Genomic DNA, 17,836 nt, shown 5'->3' on the forward strand with positions numbered 1-17,836 from the left:
GGTGGAGCCCTTGTAACCTGGAAAACTTCCAAAAGCCCTCGCCTCCCAACTTGTGGCTTTGGGGATAAAGTTTCCAACATATGAGTTTTGGAGGACACATTGAGACTTACTTCAGTTTAATTTCTTTGCTTATTAGAATATATCTGTGGCTGGTATTGTGGCATAGTGGTTTAAGCCTCCATCTGCGATGCCAGCATCCCATATGTGTGTTGGTTCAAATTTTGGCTGCACCATTTATGATCCAGCTCCTGTTAATGCATCTGGGAAAACAACAGAACATGGCCCAAGTGCTTAGGCCCTTGTACTTATATTGGAGACCTAGAAGAAGTTCCTGGTATCTGGCTTTGACCAGGTCTAGCCCTGGCTGTTATGGCCACTTGGGGAGTAAACCAGCAGACAGAAGATCTGTCCGTCTCTCTCTCTCTCTCTGTGTGTGTGTTTCCTCCTCTCTTTCTGTAACTCTGCCTTTCAAATAAATAACTAAATCTTCAAGAAAAAAGAATACTCTTTTAAAAAATCTATTCAGATTTTCTCTTTCTTCATGAGTCAGTCTGTTTAAGTACTTTGTGAATTCTTGGGAATTTATCCATGTTGTCTACATTATCTTGTTGGAATATATTTGTTTATAGTAATCTTTATAATTCCATTTATTTCTATAAGGTCAGTAGTGATGACTCCCCTTTTATTACTGAATTTTGTAATTTGCTCTTTTGAATTTAAATATATATATACGTGTGTGTATGTGTGTGTATATGTGTATGTGTGTGTATGCAAGACAGATTGATAGCAAAGAAGAGACAGAGGAAAAGAGATCTTCTGTCCTCTGGTTCACTCACCAAATGGCTGTGATGGCCAGAACTGGGCCAGACTAAGTCAGGAGCCAAGGACTCCATCTGGGTCTCTCTCATGGATGGCAGGGGCCCAAGCACTTGGGCTATATTCCACTGCCTTCCTGTACACATTAGCAGGGAGCTTGATGGGAAGCAGAGCAGCCAGGACTTACACTGGTGATCTCATGTAGGGTGTTGACATAAGCAGTGGTTAAACCCCCTGTGCCACAATGTTAGCTTGTTTTTGTGCTTTAAAAAATTTTATTAATTTACTTTATCTCCACCATTTCAGTGGTCTGTCCCTCTGGGTTTTGTGTTGCTTTTATTTTGTTTGATCCTTTTTACTCTCCATTCTTCACATTGGACAATTTCTGTTATTCTACATTCAGATTAACTTACTCTTTCCTCTTTCATGTTAATTCTTCTGCTAAATCCATTCAGTGAATTCTTATGTTCAACAATTATATTTTTCAATCTTTAATTTTTAAGATTTATTTATTTATTTCAAAGGCAGAATTAACAGCAACAGAAAGGAAGAGATAGAGAGAGAGATCTTCCATTTGCTGGTTCACTCTCCAAATGGCTGCAATGGCAGGAGCTAAGCCAATCAGAAGCCAGGAGCCAGGCGTTTCTTCTGGGCTTCCCATGTGGGTGCAGGGGTACAGGCACTTTGGCCATCCTTCACTGCTTTCCCATACCATTAGCAGGGAGCTGGATTGGAAGTGGAGCTGCCGGGACACCAACTGTTGCCCATATGGGATGCCAGCACTATAGAAGGCAGCTTAACCCACTAGCCACAGTGCTGTCTCCATATTTTTCAATCTAAGTTCCATTTAGTTCTTCATGATTTCTCTGCTGCAACTCTTCATTTGTTGAATTTTTGTACATTAAACATGTTTTGTTGCAGTAGTTGCTTTAAAATCCTTGTCTGTTCTAACATTTTGTTCCATGTCAAGATGGAATTTGATTGATTTTATCTTAAGAAGAATGAGGCTTAGCTCCTCCATTCTTCATATGCTGAGTGATTTTGAATTCTGGATACAGTGTTCCATTGTGGAGATTTCTGGATTCTGTGGTTTTTCTCTAATAAATGTTTTTAAATAGATTTTTTAATTAATTTATTTGACAGGTAGAGTTACAGACAATGAGAGAGACAGACAGAGAGAAAGGTCTTCCTTCTGTTGGTTCACTCCCCAGTTGGCTGCAATGGCTGGAGCTGCACTGATCTGAAGCCAGGAGCTAGGTGCTTCATCCTGGTCTCCCATGCCGGTGCAGGGCCATCTTCTACCGCTATCCCAGGCCATAGCAGAGAGCTGGACTGGAAGAGGAGCAACCAGGACTAGAACTGGCACCCATATGGGATGCCGGCACCGCAGGCGGACGATTAACCCAGTGCACCACGGCACCAGCCCCTCCAATAAATGTTTCTATCTTCTGTTTTACCAGATGATTTTCTTGACTAGGCTTCATTTTTTTTTTTAAAAAGGAAAAGTTTTATTGGAGGAAACATGGCAGACCAGAGGAAAGAGTCAAAGAAGGAAAAGTGGAAGAAGGAGAGAGTAAGAGAGATCAAGAGACAGAGAGAGAAAGAGATTGAGAGAGCCACTTGTTCAGGAACAGGTCTTCTTAAAACTTTGCCGGGGGCAGGCAAGGAAGTAGGAGCAACAAATCCCATTAGGGTGGGGATGGAGCTGACACCGGTGGTTGGTGGTTGGGCCATGGGGTCCCCTGACTTTGAGCCATGGCAGAAGGGGCTAGAGCCTGGGATGGCATCTAGGGCATAGATTGCTAGGCTCGAATTTTAAACTCTGTTTCTCTTGTCAGCTTTAGTCTCTGTTCAGATCTCGTGTCTTTAGCTGATCTGCTTTGATTCTGATTCACATGGGTGATGCTTGGGTCAGACAATGATGAGGGAAGACTTGGGCATCCCACTCTGGCTCTCTGCAGGATTTTGCCAATCTTTTAACTATTTATGCTTCCTAGCTTCTCTTGGTTACTCTGCCCAGAGAGATCCCTGTTTTCCTCATGTGTGCCCCGCCTCTACTGTGCATGCCAAGCCGACTGCACTTAGTTTCAGGCAAAAAGTTGCAGGGGATGCAGTTCACCTGTGCTGCTCTGTCTCCACTGCTCCATGCCAAGAGAACTGCCCGCCAGGGCCCGTCTGCTTCTCTTCACCCTCCAGTGTCCTCAAGGAGGGAATTCTGGTCATTCTGATTTTCTGCCTTTGACTGACTGCTTTGAGGTTTTTGGTGTGTGTGTGTGTGTGTGTGTGTGTGTGTGTGTGTGTGTGTTTCCTGCATAGTGATTTAGACATCAATCACAGATGTGGGCGATTTAAAAATCTCCTCTTAAACCATTTCCTTTGTGGAATTGTCCATTTCTCTTCCACACTGATGCTGTCCAGCTTCACTTTTCTGGTTGTCTCCCCACTTTGTATGTGCTGCCAAGTAATTCATGCAGGGAAAGGCCCTGGAGGAGAAAGGTGTGGCCCTCTCCCAGGTGACTGACTCCCTGCCAGACTTGTGTGCTTTCCTTCACTCTTCAGTAACGTGTTAGATTTTGTACTGTCCCCCGGATTTGCAGATTTGTGTAAAGGCTGGGGCAGGGAGAGTCATTTTTGTACGGTCTTAGTCCCTCATACCTATTGTGGCCCTGAGCCTCCTCTTGGTAAAACATACTTGAGAATTGCCTTTTACGTATATATCTATACATGCAAGTAGAGTTCAGTATTGATAAATCCAAATTGAATTGTTGAACTTTTACGACCGAAATTTGTCTAAAAGAAGATTTCAGGAAGAGAAAAGTTGTAGAAAATTAAGTACAATGTCAGTGCAGGTCAGTCTACATTTACTAATCACCTACTTGTGTGCCAGATACTGGGAATACAGAGCTAGCACAGTCTTCCTGCTCTTAAGAAACTCGTAGTCATGAATTATGGAGATGGGAATGTTGAACTCTCTAGGAACCATGAGCCAGGTACATTCTACCTGAGATTTCTAGAAATAGAGGTATTTTATCTAACCAATGAACATGAACTTGCTATACCAGAACGGTGATTGCTGCCATGTGTCATACTAGTTAAGTTGAATTAAATAACATTTGGAATTGAAGCAAAATATAATTATTCATATAACTTTGAGCAATTCGAGTTCATTTGCATTAGAGCATTTGAAAAGGATTAGTGGACCAGCAAATGGAAGTCTTCTCTCTTACCCTCTGTGTTGCTCTGCCATTCAATAAATAAATTTTTTTTTAAAATGAAAACATATTTAGTGAAAATCTTTTTAATAGACAAATCTAAAGCTGGCAAAAAAAAAATGCATTCCTGGTAAAAGTAGCCAGTAGACTGGCGTGCATTATATCCATTGTTCAGGTACCAAAAATACATTTCATTATTACCAACTACAGATTTCTGTGATCTGCACACTATAAGCATTTCTGATCATTTCATCCTTATTAATCCTTCTATCCCATTCTATGTTTCCCTTGTCTTAAAACTTGGTCTGATTATCTTTTTGAAAGGACTCTAATAGTTTGGGAAGAGTGGCCTTCTGGGCCCTAGAGCATCAGGGATGGTGAAAGTCTATGTTGCAGATGAGAAGACTTATGGTTATGCCTCAGTCTTGATTAATGGGCTGTGATCTACAATTTGTTGGGGCATCGTTCACCTTTCCCTGGCCCTGGTTTAGAAGGGAAGCCAACAATGCATAGGTCTCTGCCCACGGACCTGTTCCTTCTATGTGCATCCTTGAATAACTCAGACTGATTTTGTGTCTGTGAAAAGAATTTAATGGAATTTCAAAAGACAATGAAGTGTTATTACATCAGTCTTAAGTTATTTGGGAATATATTTACCTTACCTTAAGTAGAAACTTTTAATTTTTGTTTCCATATAAAGATTATATTTCTGAAAGATCTTGAGGATAGAGTTTTTGACCATACTTTTCTTTCTACCTTAGATGAGCAAGTTATTATGGGCAACAAGCTTCTCGTATATATTAGGTAAGATATTTTTACTTATTTATTTGTATGTATGTTCCCTCTGTATTTTTCCCCTATGTTTTTAGAGGTACTATTCTATTGTTTCTGCAGAATGCTTTTCATGTTTCAGAGTTCTTTTATGTAAAGTAATGGTTTTCAACCATGTATAATTTTATCTCTGGCCCCTCAAACATATTAGGCATTGTCTACAGCTTTGTTCAGTTTTGACACCTGGAGAGCACTATGGGACAGACACCACTGATATCAAGTACTCAGAGGCCAGGGATGCTGCCTTAGCATGCTGTTGTGCACAGAGTTTCCCCCACAATGAAGAATATGTGGCATAGCAGGATGCCAGCATCCCATAACAGAGTGTTGGTCCAAGTCCTGGCTGCTGTGTTTCAATCTGGTTCCCTAGTAATGTGCTGGAAAAACAGCAGATGATGGCCAGAATACTTGGGCTCTTGCCATGTAGGAAACCCAGATGTAATTTTGGGTGCCTGGCTTTGGCCTGGACCAACCCCTGCTGTGTGGCCATTTGAGGAATGAGCCAGCAGATGGCTCATTCTCTCACTCTGATGCCGTGCCTTTCAAGTAAATGAATAATTGTAAAAAAGAAGTATCTGGCCCCAAATATCAATAGGGCTGAGGTTGGGAAACACTGATGTGTAGAGTATTTTACTACCAACAACCCTGGAATATATGTTGTTTATGTCACGAAAAAGTTGATGACAGAGGAAAAAGGTAGAATGTTTATGTCCTGGCTCCTGGAGCAGAGTTCATGCCTGATGGACTGTGATGGCTCAGAATTGAGTGCTCATAGAACTTTCAGATAGATAGCTGGTTAGCATGAGGACAGGAAGATGGCAGAACCTTCCAGAATGTCATAGCTCCTATTTAATGTGAGTTAACTCTGAGGCCTGTTTTGCATTTGTGTCATTGAGTCTTCAGTGTAGAACATATGCAGCATTCACCTAGTGCTTCATCATCTGTCCTTTGAACTCTTGAGAATATGCTGCTGTCTCGTCTCTGCCTAACATTGAGAACTGATGACTTGTTCAAAGACGTTTAAAATTTGCCCCCACCCCAAATGATAGGAAAAAGGAAGATGCACTCAGAAAGCATTTGTAATCATTCAGCCCACAAGGCAAATTAGTCACAGAGAAGGTCTGGTTTTCATGTAAAACTGTAGTGTGCGTTTCTCTTCAGATTCTAACTCTCCCTGAAGGCTTGTCCTGTTGCACACATTGTCCAGACTTTTATTGGCCCTGTTCATTCTCTGTCTTTAATCACCATTCTTAGAGGCACTGATTTAAAAGTCTCTGGGAACATCAGGCTTTCAGCAGGTAAGTCATAGTTTAATGGTGCCATTAGGCTGTTTCTATATGTTGGGTTATGAGGCCTTAGCTAATCTGTTCCTCATCACTAGTATCTCAGAGTTGAAAAGCAGTTTGTTTCTTGAAAGTTACGCCTTTACAAATCACCAGATCTGTTCTCATTCTTTTCTTCTAGCTGTTGTCTAGCAGGTCGTGCCTATCCGTTGGGTGACATCCCTGAAGATCTTGTTCCCTTGGTTAAAAACCAGGTTGGTCTGTTTTCAAGGTGGTTTTATTCTCTATACCTTGTGTTAAAATGCACTGAAGACAAATTGCAGGTGAAAATTCACCTGGGACAGGAACTTTTGCCCATCATAGGAGAGAGCCTACACACTATCATTAAAGTCTGTAATACGAGCTGAGAGAGGATTTAAAGGTAAACATATAACATAAGGGCAATTTAAACTGAATTCAACCTGTCTTCGGTTTATCCAAGTGAGAAACATTGCCTCGGAAAGATAACTTTGCAAGGTGAGAAAATAATCAGCCTTTTTTTAACTTGCAGGTTTTTGAATTTCTAATTCGCCTGCATTCGGCAGAAGCTTCCCCTGAGGAAGAAATCTATCCGTATGTCCGGACTCTGCTACATTTTGACACAAGAGAATTTCTAAATGTATTGGCGTTGGTAAGAGATAGGATGATTTTTAAGATATTTCCAAATAAGCCAGGGTAATATTTTTTTAATAGAAAGAAAGAAAAATGACAATCCTTATGCAGGTACAAATTTTGTGCCACATCAGTAAACCAAGGTTTCAGATGTTTAATTTTTTGCCACCCATATTTTCTCTTTAATCTCCGCCCCCCATTCTCAAGCATACTCATCACAAAGTTAAAGAGAGCAGGACTAGGTATGGTGCAGCTCTGGCTTCATAAACTGTATTACCTGACATGCTAATCACAGCTGAGGGCTCTGAGGGACGTGCCGGTGCCGGTGCCGGTGCCGGTGCTGGTAAGTGGGAACAACTGTGGTTGAAATGGAGCACGGAAGCTTCCTGCTGAAACATTCCCTGTTATGTGTTTAATTAGAGAGGAATTTGGATGAGCCAGGTTCTCTGTGAAAATGCCTCTAGGGGAACAATGCTCTAAAACATGATTTATCTTCCCAATTAAATAGTACTAGAGTTGTTTTATAAAAAGCTTCTGATAACATGGAAAATGCTTATGTTTCAGTGTTTAGTGAAAGTAGCAGGCTCACAAATATGTAAAATACACACATATGTGCAATATTTAGAGAAAAAACAGGAAAGAAATACATTTAAATATTAATATTGACTGTGTGAGATGGAGCAAATTTCCCCAATAAGCTTATACTACTTTTGTAAGTTGAATAATATAAACTATTAAATTGTGTTTAAAAGCTAAATATCCATGAGAAGGTTATTGTATCATACTTTAGTTTAATTTGAAAGCCTGATTTCATTAGTAGTGCCCTCAACTGCATATGAATGAGAAAGGAGATACTTAGAACTGGAAGTTAGATTTAGTTGGTTTAGGAGACCTTAGATGTTTAAAGGAGAACATAAACATTTTGGTAATGGGCTTGTAGGAAAAAAGAAACAAAGTGATGGGGCTGAGCGTTTGGGAAGAATGGTAGAGAAAACAAAAAGTTTTATTTAATTTTCATTGTTTTAAAGGACTGTGGTAGCCCTGAAACACATTTGGAATGATGCTGACGTCTAAATTATAATATTGGATTAGAGTAAGGCTATAAAACAATATCTTATTTTCTTGACAAATGTTCCAGTGCCCTGGAACATCCCCCATACTGTGCTCACTGGAGAATGCAACCTTGGCTGACAGGATGTAAACCTGCCCTGTGGATAAAGAGGAGCCACACTTGTAGATGAGTGATTATAGCATAGTATAATGCAGCCTTGGGGGAAGTACAGGATGCTGTAGGGACACTGATTAGGGTAGCTCAGAGAGGGTTAAAGAATCTTTCTTGGTTGAAATGGTGTCTGTGCTAAGTCTCAAAAGATAAGTACAAGTTGGATGAAGAGTAGAGGTATTCTAGGCAAAAGAAAATAATATTTGGAAAGATCTTAGAAATTAAATAGAACAATGTACAATCATGTAACTGAAAAAAAAAATCAGTTTGGCTGTATCTTTTTTTTTTTTCCATGATTTATTTGAGAGATAGAGTTGTAGAGAGACAGAGACAGAGAAGGAATACCATCTCCTGGTTCACTCCCCAGATGGCCACAAGGGCCAGAGCTGAAGTGATCTGAAGCCAGGAGCCAGGAGCTTCTTCCAGGTCTCCCACGTGGGTGCAGGGGCCCAAGTACTTGGACCATTTTCTACTGCTTTCCCAGGCCATAGCACAGAGCTGTATTGGAAGAGGAGAGCCGGGACACGAACTGGTGCCCATATGGGATTTTGGTGCCACAGTCGGAGGGTTAGCCTACTATGACTCAATGCCATCTCCTATTGACTCTATCTTTAAGTATAAGGAAAAATACAGAAACAAATCCATAGAGATAGTCTCTGAATCTTGCAATCTGTAGTAAGAAATTTATGAAGCCTTTGAGGAAGAGGAATATCATGATTTATACTCTGATTCATATTTCTTAGTCAGTTTGGGCTGCTATAGCAAAATACCATAGTCTGAGACTATGCACAGACATTTATTTCTCTATTATTTGTTTAGCTCTGGAGGTTGCAAGTCCAACATCCAGCCCTGGCAGGCCCTGTGTCTGCTGAGGAGCCCTTTCCTCAGGAAATTTCTCCTATGTGTCCTCACGTGGCTGGAAAGCAAGGGGTATTTCTTTTATAAAGCCTCTAATCCCATTCATGAAAGTTCCACCTTTGTGGTCTAATCACCTCCTAAAAGCCCCAACTTCTAATGCCATCAAGTTCCTGGTTAGATTTAAATTTTCTTCTTGGGGCTGGCACCATAGTGCAGTAGGTTAATCCTCCACCTGCGGCACCGGCATCCCATATGGGCACCGGGTTCTAGTCCTGGTTGCTCCTCTTCCAGTCCAACTCTTTGCTGTGGCCTGGCAGGGCAGTGGAGGATGGCCCAAGTGCATGGGCCCCTGCACCCATGTGGGAGACCAGGAAGATGCACTCGGCTCCTGGCTTTGGATCAGCATAGCTCCGGCTGTTGCAGCCATTTAGGGGGTGAACCAACAGAAGGAAGACCTTTCTCTCTGTCTTTCTCTCTCACTGACTGTAACTCTACCTGTCAAATAAATTAAAAAAAAAATAAATTTTCTTCCTTTAAAGGTTTATTTTATTTATTTGTAAGGCAGAGTTACACAGAGAGAAATCTTCTATCCCCTGGTTCACTCCCCAAATGGCCACAGCTGCCAGAGCTGGGCCAGTCCAAAGCCAGGAGTCAGGAGCTTCTTCCGGGTCCCCTACGTGGATGCAGGGGCCCATCTTCCACTGCTTTCCCAGGTGTATCAGCAGGGAGCTGGATCAGAGGTGGAGCAGCCAGGACTTGAACCAGAAGGCATATCTTACCCAGACCTCTTGTTCACACGTACCAGGTCCATCTTTTGATCTTTCTAAGGGCAGTACTCTGCTGCACACGTCTCAGACCTTATCTCAGGATGGGTCCCTCTTTTCTTGTGGAGGTGAATTCTGTTTAAAGTTACAAGTGTTCTACTACCTCTAGAACCTTGTCCCATCCATCTTTCTTCTTCACGGTCCTAGTTTGACTTCTTTCTGGTGTGTGCTTTGTAGCCAATACTTGCTAATTTGGGATTTTTTTTCCTCACATGTATATAATTTGAAGTTTGTAGTGTTTATTATCCTTTAGTTTTCCATTACCATGTGTTGCAGATGATTCCTTTTGCTCTTTATTATACAGAGATCTTAAGGGAGATGTGTAAGGAGATTAAGACAGAGTCTGCAAACTATAACTACAAACCTGATCCAGCCTTGGCCCCTGGCCTGTGCAAGCAAAGAATGTTTTTTATGTTATTAAGAAACGTAAAAAAGAACAAGAATAATATGTGATAAAAATTGTATGTAGCCCACAAAGCCTGAAATATTTACTATCTGGCCTGTTCAGAGAATATTTGTTGACCCATGGAATAAGATTTAGCTTTCTGTCATTGTCAACAGAAACTCCATCAAAGTTTTTTTTTTTTTTTAATGTTTATTCAGTGTCTTTTATATGAAAAGCAGAGCAACAGAGAGAGCAAGATAGATATTGCATCTACTGGTTCATTCCCCAAGTGAGATTCTATCTAGTGGTTCATTCCTCACGTGCCTGCAACAGCTCAGAGCTCCATCCTGGTCTTCCCACATGAGGGATAGGGACTCAAGTACTTGAGCCATCATCTGCTGCCTCCCAGGAGTATTAATAGTAGCTGGGTCAGAAGTGGAGGTGGGGGGCGAGCATCATAGAAGAGCATATTGAGCCACCACTTGCAAGGCTGCCTTCTCAAATAGGAGTGCCCGGTTCAAGTCTTGGCTATTTTACTTTTTTTCTTTTTAAACTTATTTATGTATTTGAAAGAGTACAGAGAGAGGGAAAGACACAGAGAGAGATCTTCCATCCACTGGCTTACTCCCCAAATGGCTGAAACAGCCATGGCTGAGTCAAGCCGAAGCCAGGAGCCTCTTCCAGGTCTTCCACATGGATGTAGGAACCAGAGCACTTGGGCCAGCCTTCACTGCCTTCCTGGGCACATTAGCAGGGAGCTGGATCAGAAGTGGAGCATCCGGGACTTGAACTGGTGTCCATATAGGATGCTGGCCTAGCAGGCAGCACCATTTTACTTCTGATCTAGCCTCCTTCTAATGTGCCTGCCTGGGAAGGCAATGGAAATGGCCACTCCCATGTGTGAGACTTGAATGGAATTCCTGGCACCTACCTTTAGCCTGACCTGGCCCTGGCTATTGCAGCCATTTAGGGAGTGAACCAATGAATGAAAGATCTCTCTCCTTCCCCCTGTCACTCTTCTTCTGTCACTCCTCCTTTCAAATGAATAATCTTAAAAAAAAAATAGTAGAGGTGGGGTTCTGTTCCAGACCCCCGATACAGGATGTGGGCATCCCAAGTGGAGACTTAACCATTTGCACCACAGTGCCTGCCCCAAACCTCCACCCCCATAACACTTTTTAAGGGATTACATGTGGGGAGCAACTCGGACTAGATTAAGTTACTGGAATTAAGACTTATTCTATGCATCTGCTCTCCCACAATATGGCGCTGGGAGAGGAGTAAACAACTTTTACACAGCTGCCTCCAGTTCGACCAATAACCTGCAGGAGCTGATCCTGCTCCTGATTGGAGGAGAGCAGTGTACTCGGCGTATGGGTAGCAGAGTTGGGATTGGTGGAAGAGGACTATAAAGGAGGAGAGAGACAACATGCACTGGGAACATCTAAGGGGAACATCTGGATAACATCTGAGCAGCCCCCGAGAGAGCCGGCCAGCGGTGTGCCGCTCCCCTGCGGAAGTGGGGAAAGTGGCAGGGGGAGCTGCCCTTCCAAGGAGGTGGAAGGATCGGCAGCCAACCCGGGAAGGACCAGCAGCAAACCCGGGGAGGGCCGAGCAGACAAAAGAACAGCGCAGGGTTTAGTGTCGTTCCTCTGCGAAGAGGGGGAGCGACAATTACAGATAAATTTTTTTAAGATATTATTTATTTATTTGAAAGGTAGAGTTACAGACAGAGAGAGGGAGAGACACAGAGAAAGGTCTTCTATCTGCTGGTTCAATCCCCAGAAGGCTGCCATGGCTGGAGTTGAGCCATCCAAAGCCAGGAACCAGGATGCAGAGGCCCAAGCACTTGGGCCATCTTCCACAGCTTTCCCTGTCCTTAGCAGAGAGGTGGATCGGAAGAGGAGCAGCTAGGATACAAACTGATGCCCTAGTGGGATTCCGGCGCTGCAGGCAGAGGCTTAGCTCACTATGCCACAGTGCCAGCCCTAATTACAGATGATTTTGAACCTGGGTTTTCAGTCTGCCTTTGTACTTCACACACTGTATTCCCCATTAGGATGTGTTTGTATATTTACTTCTAACAGGTATTGCAGAATTGGAAATATCTTTGTGGCTTGATAATGTTCTAGCAATGGTATGCCATTTTGGTGACAGTTGTTAAACAATCACCAAAATATGTCATTGCATGTATCATAATATTCACTCTGTAGTATGTCACCATTTAATTATGTTTATAGGAGCAAGCTTCCAATATCTTTTTCAAAATAGTGACTAAATGCTGCCAACAGGAAAATAGTCAAGGAAATTCCTTTTTGCTTGAAGTCACTGCTGTGTTTTATTTTTAAATACATATGTTAATTGTACATGGTTTCGTATTTTAGTTGAAGCACTAGTCTTGGCAGAAAGTACCTTCTGTTGGTACCTGCAGCATGAGGTTGCACTTGAGGGGCCTGGGATTGGAGTGCTGTGGTAGGATGGAAGGGGGAGAGTTTTTGGTTCTCATAAATCAGAACAGGGAACTGAGACACTTTCCATTCTGTCTCTGTCTGCAGTAAGTGTCAAAGGTAACCCACGTGAACATCAGAATATCTCCTGTTTGAGCATTCCAATTAAGAGTTCCTCCAGTCTCCTTGGTGACTCATTTCAGCACTTCTCAATTAATTACCAGCAAGGCAGACCAGCTAAAACAAAAGTTTAAAGTATTTTGTTTTTCTCTGTATAATGTATGTAATTAGGCAATTCAGCAGTCATTTATTAAGTTCCTACTATGTGCCAGATAGGAAAGGAGGGGGATAACATGCTATTAAGAGAACATATATGAAGGTACTTTGAAGAAATAGGGAAAATTCAGTGCCCACTTAAAGAACAGGAAGTCGGGGGTCAATGTTGTGGTGCAGTGTTAGGCTACCACTTGCAAGGCTGGCTTCCCATATCAGAGGGCCAATTCAAGTCCTGCCTGCTCTGCTTCTGATCTATCTTCCTGCTAATGGGCCTGGGAAGGCAGGATGTTGGCCCAAGTGTTTGGGTCCCTGATGCTCGTGTTGGTGATCTAGATGAAGTTCCTGACTCCTGGCTTTGGCCTGGCTTCTCCCTGGCTGCAGCAGCCATTTGGGGAGTGAACTGGTAGATAGAAGGTCTTTTTGTCTCTGTCTTTCCCTCTCTCTCTGACACTCTGCCTTTCAAATAAATAAATGAATAAACCTTAAAAAAGAAAAAACAGCAATTTTTTTTGTTTGTTTTACCTATTGGGACAATATGTAGTTCATTTTCTTGGTTCAGGATAATAGGAAATTATTGCCATGTGGATTTAAGCATTTCTTCAGAACCAAATATACTACAGTGAAAACCATACAAAAGATCTTCAAGTCTTTTATCTTTCCAATTGTTCAATAAATATTTCCATTTCATTTTTCTTTTTAAAGATTTATTTATTTGAAAGTAGAGTTGCACAGAGAGAAGATGAGACAGTGGGAGAGAGATCTTCCATCCACTGCCTTACTCCCCAAATGGCTGCAAGGGCCAGAGCTGGGCCAGGCCAAAGCCAGGAGTCAGGAGCTTCCTCCAGATCTCTCACAGGGTACAGGAGCCCAAGCAGTTGGGCCACCTCCCACTGCTTTCTCAGGCACATTATCAGGGAGCTAGCTTGGAAGTGGAGCAGCTGGAACATGAACCAGCGCCCATATGGGACGCAGGCATCACAGGCAGTGACTTAACCTGCTCTGCCACATCGCCAGATCCCTCCATTTCAATTTCTTAATAGTGGATACAGCTGCAGTTTCTTCTTACGTGCATCCTCTATGTGTTAGGTGTTTATGTGGCTTGCTTTTATATACTGCCAACATTCTACATGGTTTTGTATCTTAGTTGAATAGCACTTGCATTAGCAGACAGCACCTTCTGTTTGTACCTGCAGAGTGACATCTCATTTAAGCAGGCTAGGGTGGGCGTGGGAGTGAGTGGGGTACTGTTGGTTATTCTCATATGTGAGAAGGTAGAATCTGGTACTGTCATTTACTTTTTAATATGTTATATTAAAACCGTGTTTGGCTCCGCTTGAGCAGAGATATAAAACAAAAAGTTCTGTACTTGGCAGTATTTTGAGAAAAGTATACCTACCTATTCCTTGTAAGTAGAATGAAGAATATTAATACTTAAGCGGTTTTACTGTCATAATTTTTTAAAGGCCTACCTTTGAACATTTTTCTTAATTGTTACTGGAACCATGAAAATTATTACTTCCAAGTAACAAACTGATGGCTGAGCACATAATCTGGCATCTTCTAGTCTTCCCCCTTCTCTCACATTGCCTCTTGCCATTAGTGTTCTTTCCCTTCTTCTTTTTTGCTCCAACCAGTAGACTTTGCTTTCTTTTCTCAAATTGCTTTTTTGGTTGTGTGATAACCACTATATTTTTATACTTCTTATGTTAAAGTCTCCAAATGCTGTGCAATACTAAGTGCATTAGCTTTCTTCTTACTAAAAATAACTTAGTATTAAAAAACTAATGAGGAATTTACTTATTTGGGAATTTCCTTAGATATTATTCTCAAGAATTTAATGATTTGCTTCCTTTACAATTTGCAAATAATAACTTAAAAGATTTTGTTTCTCTTTTTTAGACTTTTGAAGATTTTAAAAATGACAAACAAGCTGTGGAATATCAACAGCGAATTGTGGATATTTTGTTGAAAGTAAGTATTCAAAAAATATATATCATTATATTGATATTTATATTAATATAATTGACTTGTTTTATAGCAGATCTTAAAATCTTTTTAGTGAAAGTTATGTTGCACTTGCACCTTTAATTTCTATTATTATGTTTTTGTCTTCAAGAACTGAATGTAATGATTCATTAAAAAAACAAATTATGTATCTTAGCTTTAGACTGGATACCAGAATATAGGTTACTATCTTGATTTTGTGAAAATTACTTTGTTAGTATGATTATGTGTTATAACAGAGATTAACTTTACAGTGCTTTCAGAAAATAATTAATGTAAAGAATCTTCTCTCATACCAACATCACTCCATTGCCAAGATAGTGCCATATTTTACCATGACACTGAGCTAAGTGACACACAGAGAAGATCCTCCTAACCTAAATTTCAAGAGGCTCAGTAAAAAGCTATTTTGAGATTCAGGCTGCTGGCAGTGAATGTATGTAGAGAGAGGTTCTTTTCCTTCCCATCTGCATGACTTCAAGCAAGCCAATTTCTTCTTGTAGTTGAAAACTTCTAGGGTTCGTACTGTGTCTGGCTGTTAAGTGGAGATTTCTTCCTTTTAATAACTTTCAGGCTATTTTGGACAAGAGACCAGAATTAAAATGTCCTCTAGTGTGCCCAATATCAGTCTATTACACTTGTAATTATTTTTATAATTTTCACAGTCTTTATTTACATTTGCTCATTTTAACTATTTTTTAACCTTGCAAGCCAAGCAGTGCTGAATATGAGAATAGGTTTACAAAATTCTCAGATGATTCTAGTTTGACCCAGATAGTTAGTTAGAGTGGAGAACTTTGGCCTAGATTTCCAAAACAGCTTCCTAAGAGATCACCCCTATTCCTGATTTTACCCTCCTTTCATTTGTAATCTGGTCTCTCCTCTAATTTCTTCTATGGCTCTGTATTGGATCCTTTGGAATTCAGTTGTCCTATCAGTGAGAGAAAACTCAAAAGTACGGTAGTTTGATTGTGGTGGCGGTGTGTTTCCTCCTAGAAGTCTGGAGATAGGCAACCTGATCTAATAGAGTGCCTTAACAAACTTCTCAGTGGTGTAGCTTCCCTGTGTCTTACTGCTGTAGTGTGTAATTCCTGTCCTTTGGTCTAAGGACTACTCAGGCTCCAGGTCCACCTCTGCATTCTAGCCAGCCTGCATATAGAAAGAAATAAAGAAACAAATATTCCCTCTGTTTAAAGTTGTGTCCTACAGTTCTTTTTATGTCATCCTCCCCAGATTAGCTGCTTAAAGAGACTGAGAGGTGTAGTGTGTGTTCTGTGTAATCATGTGTGTAGCGAAAAATGAGGAGATCTGTTTCTAAGTTAAGAGGGAGGATAGATGTTGGGGCATAAGCCATCTTTTCTGCCACACCCATCTAAACTATTTAACATGATGTCTAGCATCCTTCTATATTTTCTGGTCCCTGGCTGCTTCTCTATAATTACTGCCCTTTCCAGCCACCTCCTCACCCAACACATACCTTGTATTATGTGCTTCTTGACCATACTAAATTGTTGGAATTCATTCAAGTTTCTGTGTCATCTTCATGGTTTAGGTTCTTTGCATGGGTTTCCCTTCAGCTGTCACGTTCTTGCCCTCCTGCCCATTTGTTTTTGACTGGCAAATTCCTAACAATCTATTCAATGTTTAACTCAAATATCATCTATAAGAAGCTGTTTCTGAACCCTCCCCTACACTCCAAAGTTAATTAATAGGCTCTTCTCTTTGTTCACAAAACATTGCTATACTTAGCACATAGGTTCATAATAATTTACACACATTTTCCTATCTGAACTTGAGTTTCCTGAAGGTGGAAACTGTGGGGATTATTATTATTATCATCAATTTTTAGAATCATTGTTTTTGTATACCCAGAACATGTCCATCAGTTCTTGGAACCTAGTCAATGTTCAGGAAATAAGTTGATTAAATTGAAACTTGAATTTAAAGCTTTAGTAGGTTATAAGAGTGACTCAGGTGAAGAAAATGATGCTTTGTGAAGTACTTGCTTGTTAGTAGTTACAAGTTGCTACTCCTATATATTGTCTTGATGATACTTACCTTGGGTCAACAAAGAGGGAACTTTTTGAGATTATTTTTCTCATTCTGGTGGTTGAATTGTACTAATTTGTTTAAGTATACTTCGGAGGGAGGTGGTAAGGATGGAAGGATAGGCAATGATGGGGGAACAGGCAAATGGGGATTATTATGTGCACTGAGTGGTTGCAGAACTAGAGAAAAACTGACTTTTTACAAAATTGCCCTGAAAATTTTGTAAACATGTTCTCTGACGTAATTCCAAGAGAGGACATGGACAGTTTGTTGGATGATAACCAATTAGCCACTCACTGAGGTAGCAGTGGAATTGACTGTGAATTAGAACTGCTTTTTCAAAAGGTATATTTAAGGTCAGACAATTTAGGGTTTTACACTTAGCAAAAGGAAGGGTTAAAATGGAAAGGAGCACTCCGTGGGCCCCAGGGTTGGGTCCTAGAAAAGGAACTCAGACCCTGAAAGGGAGTGATGACTGTCAGAGTATTTAAAGCTATGGAGAGCTCTTGGAATATCATGAATTGAAATTTACATGTACATATGGATAGCTAGAAAGAGGATGGAAGGGAGGGAGATAGAAAGAAGCATTTATTTATAACTGAAATATTCCTGTGCTCTTTTAATGATTATGCTCTTGAGCAAGTAGTGATTGCTGGAGCAGTGCAGGATGGGTAAAAGCAAAGGGTATTCTGCTAGCAGAGTTAAGAAGGGTAGATCAGAATCCAGGCCTTAAGGGAACGTGTCTAATAGTAGAAACCTTACACTTTATTTTTCATCGGAGGATGGAAGGAAAGACATGGGTCTTTTTATTAGATTTTTAAGGTGTTACCACCTGATTTGCTCAAGTGTTTCCCTCCATGAATTCAGCAAGCCCCAAACAATACATACCCTTCCTTTCCAAACTTGTGCATTCGCTCTTTATTAATCATGTCATCATTCCAACTGCCAGTCAGGCTCAAATTTATCTTTTTTTTTAAA

The 17,836-nt window shown here is 41.0% G+C and overlaps 1 protein-coding gene across 4 annotated transcripts in view; it reads left to right on the forward strand.

Annotated features, from left to right (window-relative positions):
• The window catches only part of VPS8 (VPS8 subunit of CORVET complex), a 274,119-nt gene that overhangs the window by 118,927 nt on the left and 137,356 nt on the right, over window positions 1-17,836 (forward strand). For all 4 annotated transcript variants that reach the window (XM_008266588.5, XM_089332060.1, XM_089332059.1 and 1 more), the window contains 4 exons: window positions 4,790-4,832; window positions 6,324-6,396; window positions 6,693-6,812; window positions 14,705-14,776. In XM_008266588.5, the coding sequence (XP_008264810.1) occupies window positions 4,790-4,832; window positions 6,324-6,396; window positions 6,693-6,812; window positions 14,705-14,776 (308 nt within the window). The remainder of the gene's footprint in view (window positions 1-4,789; window positions 4,833-6,323; window positions 6,397-6,692; window positions 6,813-14,704; window positions 14,777-17,836) is intronic.

Source organism: Oryctolagus cuniculus, chromosome 4 (genome assembly GCF_051225735.1).
Source record: "Oryctolagus cuniculus isolate XC-2025 breed Fujian yellow rabbit chromosome 4, ASM5122573v1, whole genome shotgun sequence".
Taxonomy (NCBI): domain Eukaryota; kingdom Metazoa; phylum Chordata; class Mammalia; order Lagomorpha; family Leporidae; genus Oryctolagus; species Oryctolagus cuniculus.